This window comes from Magnolia sinica, chromosome 10 (genome assembly GCF_029962835.1).
Source record: "Magnolia sinica isolate HGM2019 chromosome 10, MsV1, whole genome shotgun sequence".
Classification (NCBI taxonomy): domain Eukaryota; kingdom Viridiplantae; phylum Streptophyta; class Magnoliopsida; order Magnoliales; family Magnoliaceae; genus Magnolia; species Magnolia sinica.
The window spans coordinates 2,638,418-2,660,642 of record NC_080582.1 but is presented as its reverse complement, the minus strand read 5'-3'; the positions used below and the strand labels follow the sequence as shown (position 1 = coordinate 2,660,642).

At 39.1% G+C, this 22,225-nt stretch overlaps 1 protein-coding gene across 1 annotated transcript; it reads right to left on the bottom strand.

Moving 5' to 3' along the window:
- Positions 1-23: 23 nt before the first annotated feature.
- LOC131257752 (uncharacterized) lies at positions 24-13,258 on the bottom strand. The gene is made up of 14 exons (XM_058258585.1): positions 12,235-13,258; positions 10,949-11,030; positions 10,722-10,825; positions 10,367-10,493; positions 10,181-10,275; positions 9,281-9,404; positions 5,389-5,469; positions 5,170-5,268; positions 4,806-4,991; positions 3,993-4,080; positions 3,496-3,557; positions 3,344-3,418; positions 1,151-1,294; positions 24-405 (listed from the first exon to the last, which is right to left on the bottom strand). Exons 1-14 carry the CDS (start codon positions 12,393-12,395, stop codon positions 217-219), a joined length of 1,617 nt encoding a protein of 538 aa, XP_058114568.1. The 5' UTR covers positions 12,396-13,258; the 3' UTR covers positions 24-216.
- Between the last annotated feature and the right edge of the window lie 8,967 nt (positions 13,259-22,225).

Below are 22,225 nucleotides of genomic sequence, written 5' to 3'. Positions count from 1 at the left end.
TGTCCATGCACAACCCAATACAATGACCAAAATAACCCTTGGTGAGAAAGAAGAATCCAAACCATATACCCAAATCCCATGCAACAACAGAAGAAACCAACGGCTGTTCTACACATGAAAAAAAAAGGGAAGAAGAAGAAGAAGAAAGAAAGAAAGAGAGAAAACATGAGGAAAAAGGCAATTACAGTTACAGACATTTCTATGATACAGTGTCGGTCACGTGGATAGATGCCGCTTGTGTCTCACTCTCTTCGGGATGCAGCGGCGTATTCTTTGACTCAGTGTCTCTAACTTCTCCCGCTTTGGCTTCTTTTGGATGGGTGGGTCCTGCTTCTTCTCCTTCGGCAGGCCACTCGGTTTGCCTTGTATCCTTCTAAGAGGGGTGGCGAGGGCGCTGAGAGCTGTCTGCAGTCCCAAAAAAAAAAAAAGTCACTTTCTGCCAAAACATATAGCTATTTGATGAGAATTGAATAAACCCATCTGCCCCCAGCAAATTATAGACTCAAATAACAAACACCTGACAATAGTATATGAATGGGAGGAAGTGGGAATTGTGGGTTCCTGCTCATGCGCAGGGTTCAGTACATGCGCAGCCCATGATCTGCAATGGGGCCTCCTTCATGGATGATGTAGACGCACCAAAAACCTCAAGATTGGAACAGCATGTCCCCTAGATCAGGCTATTTTCCATTGAATCTGGAACATTGCTATATTTTCTTGTTAACCAAGGTCATGTCAGGAACTTCTGGCCTCGAAGATTTTCAAGGTGTCCCCACTCCACAGCAAGGTCTGTCCTATTAATTACTAGAATCACTAAACCGTATATGACCTGGTCCAAAGGTAGGCCAGATTCCTCATCATGCACGCCATCCATGTACATTGAATGCGGACCTTTGGCAATTTCTTTTAAACCACCCATTGCTCACTATGTCTATGGCCCACCTGATTATTAGAAGAGGTGGATTTTATACTAGGTTACGGTAGGGCCCACCAGGCATCAGATGCATGGGTAAGATGTCCGGGTACATGTGGCCATTCCAAAACCTTGCTTTTAACATTCATTCTTATTATCGGTAGGGTTTGTCCCACAAGATCAATAGAGAGAGAGAGAGAGAGAGAGAGAGAGAGAGAGAGAGAGAGAGCGCAGGACCTGATGCCTGTTGTTGGTATTCTGTATGCAATCTATGGAAGACTCCTCGTCGCTGTGTCCCCCAAGCGAGGAACATCTTCCCCAACTCTCACGGTTTGAGCTTGAATAGGAACAGCATTCCTCATTCTGCCCATTAGCATTATCCTGAAATAAAATTATAAGAAAAATCAGCAGACCTTAATGATTTCAGCAGAAGCCCATGACAGTAGAAATATTAAAGCAGAAGCCCATGATAGACTCAGACAACATCTCTAAGTTTCCATTTTAAAAAAGTCTGTTAGCTGGACCTCTAAATATGCATTCATGACTAGTTAGTTACTGAGGCAATTAGCTTGAGGTCATGGCAAACATGTACAGGCAAGTTGAAGAGGCTTCCCAGCACACATGTACAGGATCCAGGCAACTCATCAGGTGGGGTGAATTTGAACATGCCCCATCAAAGGAGACTAAGAAGGTCCACTTATGTGGAAGTGGTACACAGGCGCATGTTGAACATAGACCGGTGGTCATCAATTTCTGTCTATTTTTTTCTCATATGCATATGTGGCTCTCCTGATAGATGGGCCATTCTATCTTTGGATCAGGCCATCTTCATGGTGGCCCACATGATGAATGGCCTAGATCCCACACAGATGTGCCACATGTGCCACCAATTGCCTCTTAATATTTCTTGCAAATCACCATAGCACTTCTCTATCAGTGAACTGCATGCCAGCGTTTGGTAATGGTTACTAGAGAGGACAGACCAACTTTGAGGCACAACCGTCTCCCACTATGAAAATGGGAAAATCCAATTATGAACCTCATTGCTCGTGGTGCACACTAGTAATTAACTTGTTGGTGCTGGACTGGTAGACTATGGTGAATTGGTGATAGTACACCATTTTTTTTAAAGTAGTCATTTACACCACCCATGCAACATGCATGTATCACGCTCTGGAGTCTAGATTGTCCAAATAGTGGGCCCCATTATGAGCCTAAATTCAAACTAATTGACCAATCTCAACCATCTGATTTTGTTCATTGAATTTGGATCTAATCACTTTACTTTCAACTGTCTACTTGATGGCCACAAGAATTGAATGGTTAGGATCATTCAGTTAGCATGATTTTTGGTCTATGTGCCATCCAAAATGGGTCCTACAATTGGATGGTATGGATCGACGTGCATGTGTGCCACATGCATGGCGGATGAGGTACCATGACTTAAAAAATGGTGCTGAACTGTCACCATAGTCTTCTCCAACTTATTACAATTTAAAACCAGGAGATGATGCGAGAGAGTTGGAAGAATTGGAATATAGTAGAGCCATCTATCTACATCACAAGCGGCCAGATTATCCATCAATCTCAACTGCCCAACTGTGGGCCTCGGGATAGATGAATGATGTTTCGAAAATCATACGTATCAGAAGACCATAGCCATCACTAACCTTTACTTTCCAGCAGTTGACGTGAACCATTAATTTTCTTTTTCTTCCCCACCGTAGATTTGAAGGTCACTGTCTACATGGCTAGGATCATTCAGTCTATGCATATCTGAGATCAATTTCCATCCATAGTTGGTCCCACTAGATGTAGAATCCGAATTGAAAGATAGCCCTGCCACATGTAGGCTCTACCATATTCTGGTTCTTCTACCTCTACAGCATGATCTCCCTTTATAATGTACTAGCAGCTGGCATGTGTGATGCATGGACGACTCTTGTCAAGCACTCCTCTTTTCTATCCCCCCCAATTTTCTAATATCTACAATTACACCTACTACTGCTTTGTATCTCCACCATACTCAGCCTTCTACCCAACCCAAATAGCTTGGACAAGGGTTCAAGATGATTGTACCTTCTAGATAGGCCAAATTTAGGTGTATCTAGTGACCCCATAAGTAGGATTAATAGAAGTCTCAATTGACTCACTTGGTTCATCACACCCATCATCTGCCAAGAAAGTCTCTACATGCAAGTTTGGATGTATGTTGTTCCCATACAATCAGGTGTATTCTATTTCTATCTTCAACACAAGTGGAAAAGGATATATGATCATCCAAATAGACATAAGGTTCTCCGATATACCAAGTCCCCATACAAAAGATTGAAGACAAAAACATTTAAATTCAAACCCCGATGATGTAATCACATAAAATCATCATACTTTCAAAAAATAAAAAATAAAAAAAAAATCAGATATAATCACCTGCAAATGAGGCGGGCTTTCACCATCATTTCCGTCTGCTTTCATATTAGTGTTACCTTGATCCAGCGGGGAATCCTGTGATTGTGATAAAAGGCAGTTGACAAACAGACTGCAAATCAAAAGGTGGAAAACATGAGAGTGGGGAAACGCACCATGGCATCTGCTAAAGCTCCAGACTCAGAAAGCAATTCAACAACTGATTTTGTAGCTGGATCTGTTGTTGCAGCAAGTAGTTAGTCATGAATAAATGGTCAGCCATAATTTAGCTGCAAATCAAGCGTGTTTGGATGCACCGCTAAATTGCAATAATAGTCCGGTAAAGAGGCAAAGGCCTATTGCAATTACTTTTATACACATTGATGTTTTGGGATTGGGCTCCAAAAGTGCAATTACATACTCTCAAGTTGGGCATGAAAGGAGTGTAACTGCAACTTGAGGGCTCCTCTTTACAAATACTTGGAAACGTCACTCCAAATTAGTCCTTTCCTCTTGTTTAAGTGGAATGGTTGCAGTTAAATTCACTTGTGCATCCAAAAGCAGCCTATACTTGTGTTGATTTTACAGACAGTAGACACTTTTGCATCTTTCAGAAAAACAAACAAACAAAAAAGAAAAGAAAAAGAAAGATAAACACAGCACACCCTATTACCATTTGAAATGCAAGGAGGGTGTGCTGATGAGCTAGCAGCATCCATACCCACCGAACGAATACCAGTGATAATCTCATATAACAAGCTCTGAAATAAAAATACAGTCAAAGCTCTTATATTAGTGCATACGTTAAATAGGAGCCAAAAGCTAATTACTCTCGAAGTATAACATGACATATGCTGCTATTACATCAGTTGACTTGAAACAGACCGAATTACGGGAATAGCTACAAAATTCCCATGCCTTAACTGCATGCCCCATCTGCAAACTTCCTACATGACTTTGTAATATTGTTTATGCTTTTATAAAAATAATAAAGACAAGAAGCCCACCATTCAGCAATTCAATAGATGAAAACCCTGATCACTGTTTCACATTCAAGTCCATTATGAGAGACTGGGTTTCTATTGTTTGTTTGGGGATGGAGCTTTTTTTTATTGTTTTGGCAGCCTTTCTTGTTGGGTTTCTCACTGCTTTTTATTTTTTGCAGCTCTTTGCTTTTACTTTTTGCTCGTGCTGGGGTGACAAGAGAGAGGGTCATGCCTGCTGTTGGTCTTGAGTTTGTTCCATTTCCTTTCCCTAATGAATTGGTCGCCTTCTCCGAAACCAAAAAGAAAAGAAAAAGGAAACTATCCCTTTTCCTTAAGTGTGTGCACTGTGACTTGGAAAGGCAAGTGCCATCTGTACCTATTAATACGTTTGTTTTATTTGACAAAAGAGAAGTAGAAAACAAAACCAATTTCCCACAAATTTCCCAAATCAGTACTGTAGTTCAGAGACTTAATAACCAATAATGATTTGAAGGAATCACCTCATCCATACCCGCGCCGACCTTCAAGTCCCCCAAATCATAGTACTTCTCGAGCTTACTCGAACATGCTGAAGAAACTTGTGGAGGGTGAAGAACATTGAGGAAGAAAATGGAGACAGAATCATAATAAAATTGTGGTCGGGGGGAGTTATGGTCTCCCTCAAATTTAATAATGTTCTTATCTCCCTGCACATGTTCAAGATTCAGAAAGAAACAAGGGTTAGTATTCTTCCATAAAGGATATTCAGCACAACACATGAGAAATAACTCCCCACATCAGCTCAGTACAATGAGTATAAACAGGAAAATAGCTGACAGGCTTCATTTCAATCGAAGTACAGCTCCAATTTAAATGAATTCATACCGCGTAGGAGTTGAAGATGCGGTCAGAGTGATGTGGATTAACAAATGTATCCTCTTTGGCATGTCCAAATAAAGCTGGAATGAAAGTCTTGGGTGCAACCTGCAGACATGACAGAAGAATAACATCTCGGAATACTCAGCTAGGGGTTTTAAACCTTATCGGCGGTACAAGACGGAGAAGACAAGTCTTTCATCTTAACAACATTATAAATAGACCAACCTGTAAGCAATTCAGATCCATAATGTCAAATTTGGCCTTTCTCTGGATGATACGCCGCATGTACTGAACAGCCATTTTAACCTGTTGAGATAAAAAGAAGTCTTCAGTGCAAAATGCCAACATCTTGAAACGCTTGAAAACTATAAAGGTTTCCTTGAGATTGGAGCACCATCAGCTGCGTCGAGATTAACATATCAGCAGTAAAGAAAACTATATGATGACACTTAACAGTTGTAAAATAAGAAAAGAATTTAAAAGTTTAGATGTATGATCTAATGATGGGTCATAAATTGTCAACCAGACAGTCATGTTTTAAGGGAAAAAAATGGCAGAGTTTTTTTTAAGAAGTAACAATAAAATTACTAGCTAAAGGAAAGGAGAAACAAAGAGGAACGATGATGAAGAATCACCCCCCACCCCTTAATACAAACAGCTTAGATGCCCAAACTTCAGAATTCTCCAAAGCCAAGACAACAAAAAGATTTAGCCTGAGACATCCAGACAACTTGGCTCTTCTAAACACATCTTCAGGTATACTGAATAGATTGAGAAAAGTTCTCAATCTATTATTTGCTTCTGCCCAAATTGACCACAAGCCCACCAAAAGAAAGAGACTCCATACAACTTTGCCTTTAGAATCATAGATTCCATCATGCCATAGCCAGGAAAAGGTGACCAATCGAAGGAGGCATGCTTAGTCCATAACACACACAGACCGTGCCGGGCTCAAATGCAACCGTGGACCTCCCAGGACAACAGAACAAATTATAAGTGAACTCCACTTGCAGAATGTAAGTTTGGACAGATCATCATCTTTGACCATCGAGGACGGTGATCACAATCGCATGAAGAGTGAACTATCATCGTGGGTCCCACTTGAAGATTGAAGACTTCTTGGGACCAAATTTTCACAATTTCATCTGCTTTCTTATTTGACTAGTTTATTTGTTTTTGTTAGTTGTTAATCAACATGGAATCCAAGTAGGAGACAGCCAAGAGTTGGTATTAAGCTTAGTTTAGGATGTTCTTAGCTTAAAGGCAAAGCAAATTGACTCTCTAAATAAATGTCATAGGCTTCTTTTCTACACTTAATGATTTGAGTTATTTTCTTAGGGCTAGAAGTGTTCCTCGACTGCTTTTCACACAAGCAAAATTTTTTCAAGATTTGCTGAAGGATTGTGCACAGATCCTTGCTAAGCCGGTCACGGATCTGTCCATAACCATGCCTTGACTGCCCTTCATTGCCATTTTCATCATAGGCAATACTGCAGCCACCTGTACCGAGAACTCATCGCAAGTGGGCCTGAATTAAGACGTCACCAAAAATAAACAAAAAATCCTGAAAATCCTACCCCTGACGGCTCTATCAAAGGTATAATGTGAGAATAAATGGTTGATGGTAGGGACCATGTCCTTCCTACCAACCACCCAAAGCTATGACCCTCGCTAATGATCAAATCAATTGACAAAAACGTCAAGCATATAAATGGTCTCATATAACAATTCATCATTTGACAGACATTGAAGACTGAATCATGTTGTCCCACATTGGTGCAGCAATGTCATTATTGGCACATCAAACTTGAATAAGACAATCAGTTCCTTAAATGATGTCACATGTAGATACTTTCATAGGATTAGGATATCTCTAGTGAAAGAAGCTTTGAGAAAGATGAAAACGGGAAAGTCCCTTGGACCAGATGGTACACCAATGGAGGTTTGTAACTGTATAGGAGATACTGCGCTATTTTGATTGACAACGTTGTTCAACAATATTGTAAGATCGAATGAAATGCCAGATGAGTGGAGGCAAAGTACCATGGCACCTATTTATAAGAATACAAGCGACATACAAAGTTGCACTAACTATTGTGGGATTAAACTTAGGGCCATACTATGAAACTTTCAGAAAGAGTGATTGAGCAAAAAGTAAGCCATGAGAAAAATGTATCAGACAATCAGTTTGATTTCATGCCAGAGAAGCATTTCCTACTTGGACTATTGATGGAAAAATATATGGGGATGTGGAAGGATCTTTGTATGCTCTTTATTGACTTAGAGAAAGCTTTCAATAGGGTCTCTGGAGAGTTAATTGGGGGGGGAGACTTACACTAGGGGCCGGTATTCACTCTATACCTTTTCAAATTAATTATGGTTGAGTTAATAAGGCATTTGTAGGAAAAGATCCAATGATGCATGTTGTTTGCAGATGACATAATTTTGATTGACAAGATGGAGGAGGGCATAAACAAAAAGTTAGATTTATAGAGAGATGCTTTAGAAAGGATTTAAAATTAGTCAAACTAAAACTGAGTGTATGGAGTGCAATTTTAGTTACAATAAGAGTGGAAACGAGGAGTTAATTAAGATTCTTGATGAAGACCTCAATGCTGAAAGGCACCCGAATACAAAGATGCTCCTAAGGGCTGTCATATCCAAGGAAAAGGTAACTTACATTACATATGACCCAACAATTGATTCTGGTGTAGACCAAAAAGGTCCAAGAGGACACAGACCACCACCAACCTTGCTTTGGTGCATATGGGAGATCTTACACACTAGAATGTCTTAGAGAAGATGAAAGATTCCACAGAGAACATGCCTGAAATTCAAGGCCACCAGAAATCTTTGTTCACTCCCACTATGGATCCCTTTGACCCACTATGGCAGACTTACATCGACATCTAAAGATTAGTCTCAGCCGATTTTTAGAGAAAATACTTCTACAGTGGACTTCAGGCAGTTGCACTCCTAATGGGCAAGCAGACCTCAGAAACCGTCTTTTAATAATAAGTGCTGCCAATTTTGGGGTGTTCCTGCTTCCCAAATTTGAGCTTGAAAAATAGACAGAGGGAAAACCACTGACAAAGGGGGCTTTGGGGGTCATGGAATTGGCACGACCACAAAGATAAACTGCATACAAAATATCAGCAAGTGTTTTCAAATCAAATTATGAACAACTGAACCATCATTAGCTGAAAACTTTTTGCACCATGTTTGCATGATATTTTATTTATTGATCAAAGCATATAATGCAGTCTGCAATATGAGAAATGCTTTAAAACAACAGCATTAATCATTCATTCACCAATAATAAATGGCATAAACCAATGACATATCCAGTGTTCGAAATATCGGTATCACGTTACGTATCGCACCCTTGGGATACAGATATGTATCGTTTATCACATTGGATATATCGGTTGTATCACGTAATGTATCGTTGATGTTGTAAACATGGGGAAACGTTGGAAATTGGTCGATTTTTTCAATGAAATTTCAATGATTGTTAAAAAAAGACGTCAATACACTTACAAATCAAAATATTACAAAAATAAAAAATAAAAAATGAGTGCATATAATAAGTTTTCTTTATATGGGGTCCTAATTTATGCGTTGTCTTAACTGAATTGATGCAAGTATATTCAAAGTTTATTCATATAATTTATAAATGTAAGAAGACGTGTGGAAACACAAGCGATACATTCAAAAGCAAAAGAAGAATCACTAAATCAAGTTTCATACATGTTTGATTTTATGTTTGGACACAAAGATTGCAACTGATTTGCAAGAAATTGGAAAATTTTTAATTTTTTTCCAAATTTCCACAACTCGGCCCTTCTCATCCGAATCTCAAAATCAAAGCTTCCAAAACATGAAAAATCATGGATTTGTAACAATTTGACACTAATTTAACATGATTTACAAAAAAAAAAATGATCCAAAAAAAAAAAAATGTTCACTGGATCAAACATGTGGGAAATATCCCACTACTTGTGTGTTTCGTATCACACAAGTGGGATACGAGAAATATCGTGGGATATATCGGCCGATATCGTCGATATTTAAAACATTGGACATATCTAACAGAGAAAAACAGAAGAAAACGTACTGTAAATTTTGGAAGTCGGATTTTGTAAACATCCACAAGCTCCAACATTAGATCGAATAAGTTAGAGAAAGCACTGTCCAGAACTATCCCGGCAATAGAGGGGTCTTCAGCACCATAAAGAAGGCTGTTATGTTTAGACGAGCAAACATTAGTGAAAGCAAAAGTAATGCTTATATAATGACAGAATATCCAATATTCTATACAATATGAAGTTATGAGATCCAAATAAGGTTTGACCAGATTCTAGAATAGTTATCTGAAGTGAAATCAAAAGTTCATCAGTGTCACTGTAGACAGATAGCATAAAAATGTGCATGTGAATAATATTCACATTCACTGAATATGCAGGCATGTGCATCCCGATATGATTTGCAGCTCCAGCAACTACACTAAGTTCTAAAGGGGAAAAAATTTTAAAAAAAATTATCCACAGTTATAGCAGAAATTAGTGCATGGGTGTCAAATAAATTGCTGTAAAGGGTCTTCAATGATCTGAAAGACAATGGACTGGAAACAAAATATCAAAGAGCTACCTCATATCCTGTTCAAGTAAAACAAAACAAGAAAGTCTTGACTTTCTCATGAAAGACGGAATTGAAAGAGAAACAGCTACTCTAAAAGATGTATATGTTTTATATTATACAAAGAACATAAAAATCTACAACAAATGCACAATTTTTTCCACTAACAGAGTTCTATTTTTGTGAAGCACTTCTTACTATTGCATTATACCGATGCTAAGCCAATGTGGGAATTCCTTACTTCACCATCTCATAATATGATACAAATACATATGTTTTTTACAACTAGAATGGTCGTCTTCATTGTAAAACTAATAAAGAATGCCTCATGAGTTTAGCAGTGTAAGAAATCATTGAATAGAGGATGATGTATAACCACCTCGTGACAGCACCCATTGATCGTCCCCAAAGCCCTATGCATGAAATTTGCTGGTTGCTCCGTAGAAAAGAAACCACTGTATTCAGATCATCTTTCTGACATGCAGACAAAAGAATAAACACTAAAGAAAATCAATTGAGCATTGAAACTGGAGAATCATTAAAGAAATCACAAGGGCCATCATACCTCATGCCAACCAAGGCTGACATAATCTCCACCAGATAAGCCCGATCCAGAAAAATCAAGAGTAAATACAGTAATATTAGAAGGAAGTAGGATTGCAGCTGCATCATTTGCATCTGCTCTACAGCCACTGCATTATTCAAGGAAAAAGAAATAAACAAGATTTGCCATTTTACTGAAATGTTCCCTTGTGATGAAAATGGAACTCAGAAATGACAAAAGTACAATTTAGAAGGTTGCTTGCATAAAGAGCGAAATCAAAGAAGTATACCAAAAATACCCAGAACTTAATATGGATAAGGAAGTAAACACTGACAACCTCTTGGAAAAAATCAACCACCACAGTTATCAAACCTACCTATTTCCATGGCAGTAAATGACACATGGTAGGGGAGTGCTTTCCGGGAAAGTTGACGGAACATAATGGCTGCACTTCAAAGTATGGCTTCTTCGATTTTGAAGCTGTTAAATTCAAAGAGGTGTCATAGCAGCTTTAGCAAACATGACATGCAGCAGTGCAGTAAATTTTGATCCAATGGCTGCAAAAAGACAGGAAAAACCTTGATAATTGATCTCCTTACTTGCCTCCAAGTCTTGCCGTTTGTACTTTCTGCCTCCAAGACTGAATTCCTCTTCCCATAAATACTGGTCCGGATTATACTGTGTCCTGTATATCCATCACAAAAGAGAGGGTACCAATAGAAAATATTAAGGAAAGCCAAGAATATTGTGAAAAATAACAATATTCCGAAACAGAAGGTCAGTAGGCTAAAGAATTACAAGGGACTAGAACATAAAGCGAGAGCAAATTTGTTTACTAATCAACACTCAGGACATCCCCTAACAATAGTGTGCCTCCCTCTCTTCTCCAGTAGAAGTAATAAGTACCACAAACATTTCAAAAGCAATATGCCTTGTTCAAAATCTGTGCAAGGGATGTTGCAGTTCAGACATGCAGAACCGGAAAAACTAGTTCTGAATCTAGCTTGTTGCTAATGCTCTATCACCAGAAAAAGCGCCGAGTAGCAATAAATAGATGGATAAAAAGTATGTTTTCATTCTAAACTACATGGATGTTAAGTTTATAAAGTTGTGTGTTCCAAAATCTTCCCATTCACTATTAAGTTTCCAACATAGACACAACTCCCAATTTCAGATGTGCAGTAACTAGATAAACATGGCACGTCCAATGATTTTCAAATGGACAATCATAAAGCTTTTGACCCAAAAGATATACTACATTTTGGCACATTGCAGAACTAGGACTTAAAGCAGTCACACCTGACACAAAGCATCAGAAACCCAAGACATTGTGGGGCTAGAGACAGTAGAATCGGAATATTGTCTAAACATCTCTCATAGTAGACATGGCAGGGTGATATATCAGTCAATGCATCCATCTAGGGGGACCCATCATGGATGGCCAGGTTTCGAAATAATACCTATTAGACAATCCCAACCATCACTTTTCCCCACTTCCCCCATTGAACATCAACTCTTCATCATTTTTATCTACCATGCTTTAAAGGCCATAAATAGATGTGCATGATCATCTATCTATGTTTATTCTGAACCATTTGTCACCCACAACAGGTGAAACTAGATGGGCAGTCTCAATGGATGGATCATCATGCCCTGTGTAGTGTGGAGAGATGGCTCAACCACATTCCATTACCACCGGCTCTAACCTTATCTCCCCAGAAACCATCTAAGAGCCTTGATATGCATCTAAACCATGTATTTTATAATTAAAAAAAACTAGGTTTAAACAAACAAACAAACAAAAAAAAATAATAATAAGCAAATTACAGCAATCCTAGCCAAAAACATGTAGAAATATAAAGCAAACAAAAAACCCCACACACACATACCTAGGAGGCCGGATTACGAAATTGATGAATTGTTCGATCATCTTCCCTTCTTGATATCTCTCAGAGTTGCTCCGCGTTGAGGTGTTACAATGTGGCGGAGTCTCTGAATATTCACAAACTCCACTCAATAATCTTCCAAAAACAAAATGCGTCCCAATCATCAACCACTTCCCAACACGCAACCCCAGAAACTCCACACAATTCCGACAAAAGCAGAAAACCTCTCAATATTTCACGTTCATCAGATTTCTGGCTAAATTCCTAAGATCTTGATCCGATAATTGATATACAGAAAATTCACCGCATAAAAGAGAAACGAAAGAAAAAAAATTCCCACAATAAATTATTGAAACCGAATGGAAACCTCGAATCTCTACCTTATAATCAATACACAGCAAATTCCAACCAAAATACTCGGTGAGATCCACATTAGACCTAATCTCCTGTCAAAAGCCTCAAAGTTCGATCTGAGAACCGATCCACAGCACATTCATCGCATTTATAGATCTAACACTGCCATATAACCAGAAAATAAACAGAATGCACGAAACAAACCCTAAATACCGAATCGATACCTCAAGCATCGATCTGACACTCAATCTTCGGCAAATTCGTCACATTTCCAGATCTAAGACGTTGAATCTCAACAAGATAATCAGATTACATCAAATCAATCGAAATCCCTCATCTAAACCCTTCAAACCCCAAGAGATCGCGACGAAAGCCTCCACTCTCGACCTAATAACCATATCGAACAAAATTCGTCTCGAATTCGCTCAATTTCCCGCCATTTCCAGATCCGAAAGGCTTCAAAACCTCCACAAAAAGATCTAAAGCTGTAGTGCCGGGAAAATCCCAGAGATCGGAGCGGACGCCCCGATTCTCGACGTTACCGGAGCCGCGAAAATGATGAAAAATGCAGCTGACAGAGAGATTTGAGAAAGAATAGGGGTTTTTTTTTTTTTATCTCTTTCCCTTTTCTATGCTTTTTTTCGGATTGGAGGGAGGGAAGAGTCCGAGCTTTGGCCACCACAGAAACCGAAAAGCTCCTCAAATCGAAGGGAGAGACAGCGGGCGAGTAGGATTATCAATTCTACTCGCGAGTAAGTAACGATGTGGCCCACTTCTACAAGATCTGATCCGTTCTTACGCTGGTACTGACTTTTTAAGTCCCATTTTCAAATTGATGGTCGAAAAAGAGTACTTTTATGATGTCGAACATTTTCAAATGTCTTTTGACCGTCCATTTTTGTAATTGCATGGCAAGGCTAATGAATGAAAATTCCTGAATTTTTTGTATATAAATAATATTCCTTGTGTGTCCCACTTGATTAACGGATTAGATCTTGTTCATACATTGACACGTGTTTCCGGGAGTAAAATTCCTATCGTACTCGCGATAATAGCAATTGCATTTCTAGCTCGTTTTAGCCGTTTTAGGGCTTTTGCATGCTTTCATGATCCACCGAAAATTAACTAATAACGATGCCTCCTGCTGCATTAATATCTCTCCACGGATAATGTCAATTCCATACGCGCTATCTTCAAGCGCTGAAGAAAGATGCAATTACACGTGCAAACATTGTACGTTTGTATTAGATCCCAAACGTTCATAAGGTTTTCATCGAGATATTTCTTTAAAAAAATAATCTTATCCACTCATAAGTTTGGCTAACATAAATGAATAAACGGTAGAAAACTGTAAATTTTTAATTCATCATTGTTTTTTTTATAAAAATATATAAGGTCTAATTTTTCATGATAGAATATATTAACTGATCGAAATATCTTATGAACGTCTAAGATTGAATATACGTATCTGAATAAAGTAGATATGGTGCGTTTGATTTTCGCGCTTGAATATGTGGATTATGGGATTGACATCCTTATATCCGCGAATTTCTCCCTTTGCCTGACAAAAACGATTCCTTCGTTATAATGCCCCTGAGATATCAAAATTTTACCATACTGCCTTAAGAGGGGAGGGTGTTTTCGTAATTTGTTGACGCGACCGTCCAAGACCGTCTGTGATCTGGACCGTTGATCTAATAGATGAGTCCCTCCACTGTTGACCCATCGTTGACCAGGTTGAAATATAGCTCTTTGATTCTGGACCGTTGAAACCTCGCTTGTACGGATCTGTGGGGTCCAGCAAGGTGGACATTTGTTGCGACTCCGGACGCCTTTGGTAACATTTCCCACAAAGTGAAAGATTCAATTTAAAGTGATGGCATCCGATGTTAAACGCTCATATATAATCATTGCTACTTTCAAAATGGTGGGGCCCAATCATTAGGTGGCTAGTGGTCGGTGCTCTGTGGGCCCCACCATGATGTATGTGCTTTATCCATGCCGTATATCCATTTTTCCATATCATTTTAGGTCTTGATCTCATAAATGAGGCAGATCTAAATCTCAGGTGGACCACATCATTAAAAAACAGTAGTGGTTGAATGTCCACAGTTAAAAACCTCCTAGACCCCACTGTAATGTTTATTTTACATCTAAACCGTTGATTAGGTCATACAAACCTGGATGAAAGGATAAAAAACAAATTTCAGCTTGATCTAAAACTTTTATGGCCTTCCAGAAGTTTTTAATGGTTTGTTTTCAATCAACACTGTTTTCTATCATGTGGTCCGTTGAGATTTGGATCTACCTCAATTTTTTTGTTAACATCATAAAATGATATGAAAAAATGGATAGCCGGCGTGGATGAAGCACATACATCATGGTGGGGCCACAGAGCACAAACCACCAGGGTCACTAGCCAATCCGCGTCCCATCAGTGTACACGTGGCATGAACAGCTGAAGAGCTTATCTTGCCCGTAGAGTTTGTACCAAGTGACCAACTTATTCTTAGTCGTCCATTTCATTCATGGACACCAATTGAACGGTTAAGATTATTCATTCATTGTAATTTTGCCACAAAACGGAAGTCATCCAGTGGTCTATCTGCGTTCACATGAAACATAGATTGAGTCAACACCATTTAAAAAGTGGGTACCAGGTAGATACAGATTCGGTAGCCAAGCCCACGCCACCTCGAACAATGTAAACTAATGTCATGGGGTTTGATTGGCCAACCGTACATTGGACCGTTGTTCTTTTTAAAATTTTAATGAGTAGTCGGCCATGTGGAAACGGATTGGCTACTCCCCTGCCACCAGCCCTGTTGCTGGTGGTCGGTGATCCGTGGGCCCCACCATGATGTATTTGTTTCATCCATTCTGTTAATCCATTTTTACAGATCATTTTAGGGCTTGATCCTAAAAATGTGAGGGATATAAATCTCAGGTAGACCACACCACATGAAAACAATAGTGATTGGATATCCGATATTAAAATCCTCCTAAGGCCCATTGTACTGTTTATTTGACATCCAATCTGTTGATTATATCATAGATGCCAAGATGTAGGGGAAAAACAAAAATCAGGTTAATCTAAAACTTTTATGGCCCCCAAAAAGTTTTTAATGGTCAGCACTCATTCAACACTATTTCCTATAATGTGGTCAACTTGAGATTGGGATATACCTTTTGGTCTCATACTATAAAATGATCTAAAAAAATAGATGGATAGCATGGATGTAACACATATATCATGGTAGGGCCCACGGAGCACCGACCATCAGCCATTGGCTGGTGGGGGGGGGGGGGAGTAGCCAATCCGTTTCACGACGGTATATACGGCCTCCATTCAGCTAGATGTCGATTGGTTACTACCCTGCCAGGATCGAAATCAGATTGCATACTAAGTTACTCTGTACACTCTTAAGGTATTGAGTAAACTTAGTAGAGCCCACCTTGAATGTATGTAGTCTATCCACGCCGACCATCCGTTTTTCCATGTAATATAAGGGGTCGAGCCAAAAATTGAAGCATATACGAACATCAAGTGGATCATACAACATAAACAATGGGGATAATAATTCCCACCATTGAAACCTTGTTAGGCCTCAAAGTAATGTTTATTTGTCATCTAACCTGTTCATAAGATCAGACGGACACGGATGAACTAGAAACAAAAATATAAGCTTGATCTAAAACTTTTGTGGTCCCTAAGAAATTTTCAACGGTAGAAGTTCAAGTCAAATGTTTCCTATGGTGTGGTCCATTTAAATATGGTATATGTTTAATTTTTGGGTTCAACCCTAAAACTATATGGGAAAATGGATAGACCAAGCAAATAAAACACATAAATCATGGTGGACCTCACAAAGTTTACTCATTACAGCAAGCCTTAAGAAGGTTTTAATGTTGTGTGTTATATGTTGGCCTCATGTCCTAAAATGATCTTTTAAAATGGATGAACGGTATTAATAAAATATATACATTATAGTGGGCCCCATAGAGCCCTTACTAAGACCATCCAAGTGGGCTTCACTATACAATCTTGTCAATGCCAAGTGGGCCCGCCAAGATATGTCAAGACTAGTCACAAGGTATGACACGTTGCCTCATGTTCGGATATGTAAATTGCATGGTGAACCCAACACCACATTACTCCATGGTGTGAGGATTGTGGGCCCGTTATGTATGCGTTTTATCTAGGCTTCCATCCATTTTTTTCTATGCATTTCAGGGCATGAGCGCAAATTTGAAGCATGTCCGAAGCTCGATTGTGTTGAGGTGTGGAGCCAGCACGTCAATGCGCCCGTTATAAAACAGAGGTCTTTCAACGCGTTGCTCGACCGGTCGAGGGGACTGCTCGACTGGTCGAGTGGGCCGCTCGACTCAAAGTCCAGAAAGTCGTGTTTTTTGGCCTCGACTAGTCGAAGGTTACACAGATTCTGCGCAGATTTGGTGCGGACTGCGTAATTTTAAGAAAGTTTCGCAGAGGTGCGGAACAAAAGTTTCCTAAACTATAACTAGGGGTCATAAGGTTATTTTAGGGTATGTAAAAAAGTATGAAAAAGGATTTTCTAAAGCAAGACTAAGAGTTTTCTATACGTCTAAGGTGAGTATATTACTTGTAATCTCGTTTTCTTTATAGTGGAAGTTTGTACCCGTGTTTTTTACCATTGTTGAGGTTTTTCCACGTATATTCTGTCTTGTGGTTTGTTGATATACTTAGATTCTACTTCTAGATTATATTTATTCTTGTTTATCGTTTATGGGTAAAACCGGAGATCGGATCTCAGTTCACTTGTGTTGTTGGCGTCTTTGGCAAAAGTGAGGCCCACTACAAAGAAAGATAATGGCATCGAATGTTAAAACCTCCCCAAGGCTATGATGATGTTTAGTTGCCATTAACTTGTTCATAAGATTACACAAACATAAATGTGTTTCACGATGAAGTGGTGTAATATATGTAAATGAGTAATGATTATCACTACCATAATAATCCCAAGTAAAGCGGTGATACAGTACTACTGCTGCAACTTTAATTTTTTGAAATGCATGTAATGTACTCATGTGATTACATGCAATATAGATATAACTTGCCTAATATGTGTTTTATATATATACCGTCTACTCATTTTGCAATATTATTTTAGGTTAAGCAACAAAAAATGAGGTTCAAATAAATATTATGATGGATTGTAGAAAGTTTTTAATAGCGAGAGTTTCATCTCCATTGCTTTATGTGATGTGGTTTGCTTAAGCTTTTGGATGTGCTTCATTTTGGGCTCATGCCATAATGTAAATGGCACATATTAATGAATGGTGTGGATATAACACATACATCATGGTGGGCCTACGGAACTATGACACCTCAACGTACCTTCGTTTGTCCAAGTGTGAAATGGAGTAAATTCGTACCATTTTCAATGATAAATAATGATTATTTAATTGATTTGATTTGGAAAGGACTCAAACAAACAAAACCCTAAATAAAGGAAAATTACAAATATCAAGTTGATCCAAAACTCCTATGGCCTAAAGAAACTTCCAATAAGCCTTTAATCTTTATGTTTTCTTTGAAGCTTTGTTCCATATATCTTGATTTCGAACTCAAAATCTAAAATGAGTTGGCAAAATAGATAAACAATGTAGGCAAAACACATACATTACCATGGGATCCCCCACAGTCCTGACACCACATAGCTAGCGTGTTGGGTTCACACTGCAATATAGATCTTCCATTTGGCTAATTGCTTAAACACTCCCACATGAACCTAGCTAGAAACGAATGATCTTATTAGAAGTTTGGTGGGAATATATATATATATATATATATATATATATAAATATATATATATATATATATATATATATATATATATATATTATTAAAGTCATTTATCTATTTTGAAAGATCATTCTATAACATGAGCCCAAAAATGAGGCAAACCGAATGGTCAAGTGGACAACACAACATAAAGGCAGTGATGAAAATGAATTCCACCATTAAAACCTTCCTGGGCCCACCGTGATGTTTATTTGCCATCCAGCCACTTCATAAGGTCACGGGGACCTGGACGAAGGGAAAGCATAAATATCACCTGATCCAAAAAACTCTTATGGGCCGGAGAGTGTTTCATCAATAGGATTTTAATCCTCAATGTTTCCTCTAGTGTGATCCACTTGAGAATTCAATTTTCCCTATTTTTTGACTCATCACTTAAATTGATTTGTCAAAGTGGATGGACCGAAGGGATAAAAAGATTACATCATGGAGGGCCCTAAGGGCCTGACAGTACCGTCTGTCTTTGGGTAGGTCCTGGTGGGGGACGGTCCATCGTGAGCTGAGGAATTCTAAATCTCTGAAAAAACGAGAACGGATTGGCTACTCCCCCTGCCCCCAACCCCGTCGGCGATGGTCAGTGCTCCGTGGGCCCCACCATGATGTATGTGTTTCATCCATTCAGTTCATCCATTTTTACAGATCATTTTAGGAATTTATCTAAAAAATGAGAGAATATAAATCTCAGGTGGACCATACAACAGGAAAACAATAGTGATTGGATATCCACCATTAAAATCCTCATGAGGCCCACTGAATTGTTTATTTGACATCCAACTTGTTGGTTAGATCATACAGACCTAGATGAAGGGAAAAAACAAATATCAGCTTGATCCAAAACCCTTATGTCCCCCAATAAGTTTTTAATGGTCGAAGTTCATTCAAAACTGTTTCATGTAATGTGGTCCACTTGGGATTTTTATTTACTCATTTTTGGTTTCATACCATAAAATGATCTATTAAAATAGATGGACAGCATAGATTAAACACATGCATTATGGTGAGGCCCACAGAACATCGACCATCAGCCATTGGCTGGTGTCAGGGGGAGTAGCTAATCCGTCTCCTGAAAAAACTTGCTTCAAAGTTCAAACTAGAACAGAAATGTCTACTCTTTTCTTTTTTTCTTTTTAATTGAGAAGGCACCGAGTCTATCATTGGAGGGCCACGTGATGTGTGTATTCCATCCGAGCCTTCCAATGATGCACCCCACCACAAACATCAAACTGGAACAGAAATCAGCTGTTACGATAATAAGGTGGGCCACAACAATAAAAAACATTGTAACCCCAAAACCTCAAAGTTCGCGTGTGGCCCACCTGATGATTGAACCGACCTGAATTTTAGTTCTCTAATCATCATGATCAGATATACATGTTGGACGGGTTTGATGGCATACAAACCAGGTGGGCTCCACAATGCTCGCTATTGGAATAAAATGTTGAGAAGGGCAGTGTAATCATTTTCTCCTCAGAAAACCGTTTTGGGATTTTCAAACGTCAGGTATTGCTGATAAAATAACAGTTCTTCGGGAATTTTGTCATAAAAAATCCTTTTTCTTTTTTCCAATAGCGTTTGGGGCATCCCACCATCCGCATCTCACGGGATGCAGTGAAAAAATGCAATCCGTGTACATCCAAACAGGCCCTGAAGTCCCTCCCGAAATACGCATTAGTGTAAAAACACAGTTAGTCCACGTGCAATCTCAATTATGCAGCAATCATAGAAGGTTAGTTGTCTGTAACTGGGGAACTACACACGTCCATGGTACGCTTCATTCACTTAGATCAATCTAAATCGTCCAAATTTGTGGGGTCCAATGTCAATGGCATATGGCCAGAAAATTGTAATGATCGAACGGTCCTAACTGTTTCGATTTGGACCGTTGACAGTTACTCTTTATCAATGTATAATTTTTACGGATATTGATCGAAAAAAATGATAATTATCAATTAATTACTTTTATTCTATCTTCAAAATATAGTTCAGACAAATTGTACGGTCCGGATTGACTTTCATGCAAGTCATGTGTGCGGTGGAAGTGTAGAGGAGTACGATCTTTGTACTCTCGAAGAATTTGAGTTAGCCATCATCCAGGGTACTTTTTTTGGTAGATTGCACGTGGGATTTTTGCGTTGTCCCATGTTTTTCATTGGACCTGAAAAAAACTTTAAGTACCAAAGTAGACCTCTATTTGTATGGACGAACCCAGAAAGATGAAAATACTCCTACTTTTTTCAGCTACTTTACCATAACAAGCATGAGTATTTTAATCAAAAATCCTACGTCTGTACCCTAAAAATCGCCTTCGGTCAAATAAGTTTTCGGGCGGCAATTAAAAAAAGGGCGTTGTACGGACTCGTTTACAGTGCTAATTTTTTAATTCCACGTAATATGAGTAGGGTGCACATCGAGTCGAGTTGGCCTAAGCTCGACTCAGCTCAGCCATTGGCTGACCTCAGCTTGAACTCGGCTTGACTCGATCCTCGAGCCTGATTGGCTAACTCGGCTCGGTTTGGTCAACAGCTCGGGCCAACTCGGGCCGAGTTCGAGCCAAGTTCGCCATTGAGGCATTTCCCCAAACACTTGAACTATGACTTCCAAATCTCACTGTTTTACAAACAGAGGCAATGGTTTTTCAGGTATTTTATCAAACACCTTCTAAACAACATAAAAACCAAGAAAAACAAAGAGACAAAGGGTATTTGTTTCATGTACATACCTTCTTTGCCACCATCGAACCCAAAGAGGAGCAGGATCTGGCTGCAACCTTAAAACGATGCTTCCCTGAAGGCATCGACATCTACTTTAAAAATGTGGGTGGACACATGTTCGATGCAGTTCTATTGAACATGAAAGTCCATGAACGGATTGTTGTTTGCGGGTTGATATCTCAACATAATCTCACCCAACAAGAGGGTGTACACAACTAGTTCTGCCTGGTAACCAAGCGCATCAGGATGCAAGGATTCATTAAGCCCGATTACAAGCACATGTACCCTCAGTTCCTTGAGCTTGTGATTCAGTACATTAGGGGAAAAAAACACCTTCCTTGGCACCAGCCACCTTTCGTTGAGTCATTTTATCAAACAAATTGGTGAGCAACATCAATGGCAAAGTAACTGAGTCACCGAATTGGTTCGATCTGAGTTCGATTCGAGCTAGATTCGATCCAACCCGAGTCAAGTTGGGGCCTGCTTGAATTCGGCTCGAACTCATTTTCAGGCTCAAAAAATCAGCTCAACTCGGCTCAAACTCATTTTCGAGCTAAAAAAATCAACTCAACTCGGCTCAAATTCAGCTTCGAACCTTGTCGAGTCGAGTGAGCTAACCGAGTTAGCTCAATTCGTGTACACCCCTAAGTATGAGTAACACGGGCGCGGATTAGGTACTACCCTCGCCTGTTATGAGCTCAAGACAACTAGAGGCTCCGAGGGCCATTGAGGGGCCACCGTGATTTATGAGTTTTATCCACACTGTCCATCCATATTTCCATATCATTTTAGATGGATAAATAAAAAATAAGGCGGGTTTAAGGCTAAAGTGGACCACACCACAGGAAGTAGCGGTACTAAGGACGCCCACCATTGAAACCTTCTTAGGGTCCACTATGTCAATTATTTTCCATCCAACCTATTGAAATGGTCATATGCAATTGGATGAAGTGAAAAAACAAATATTGTCTTGATCTAAAACTTTTGTAGTCCCTGAGAAATTGTCAACGGTAGGAATTTAATTCCCACTATGTGGTCCATTTGGGCATTGGACATCCATATGTAAAAATAGATGAACAATGTGGAT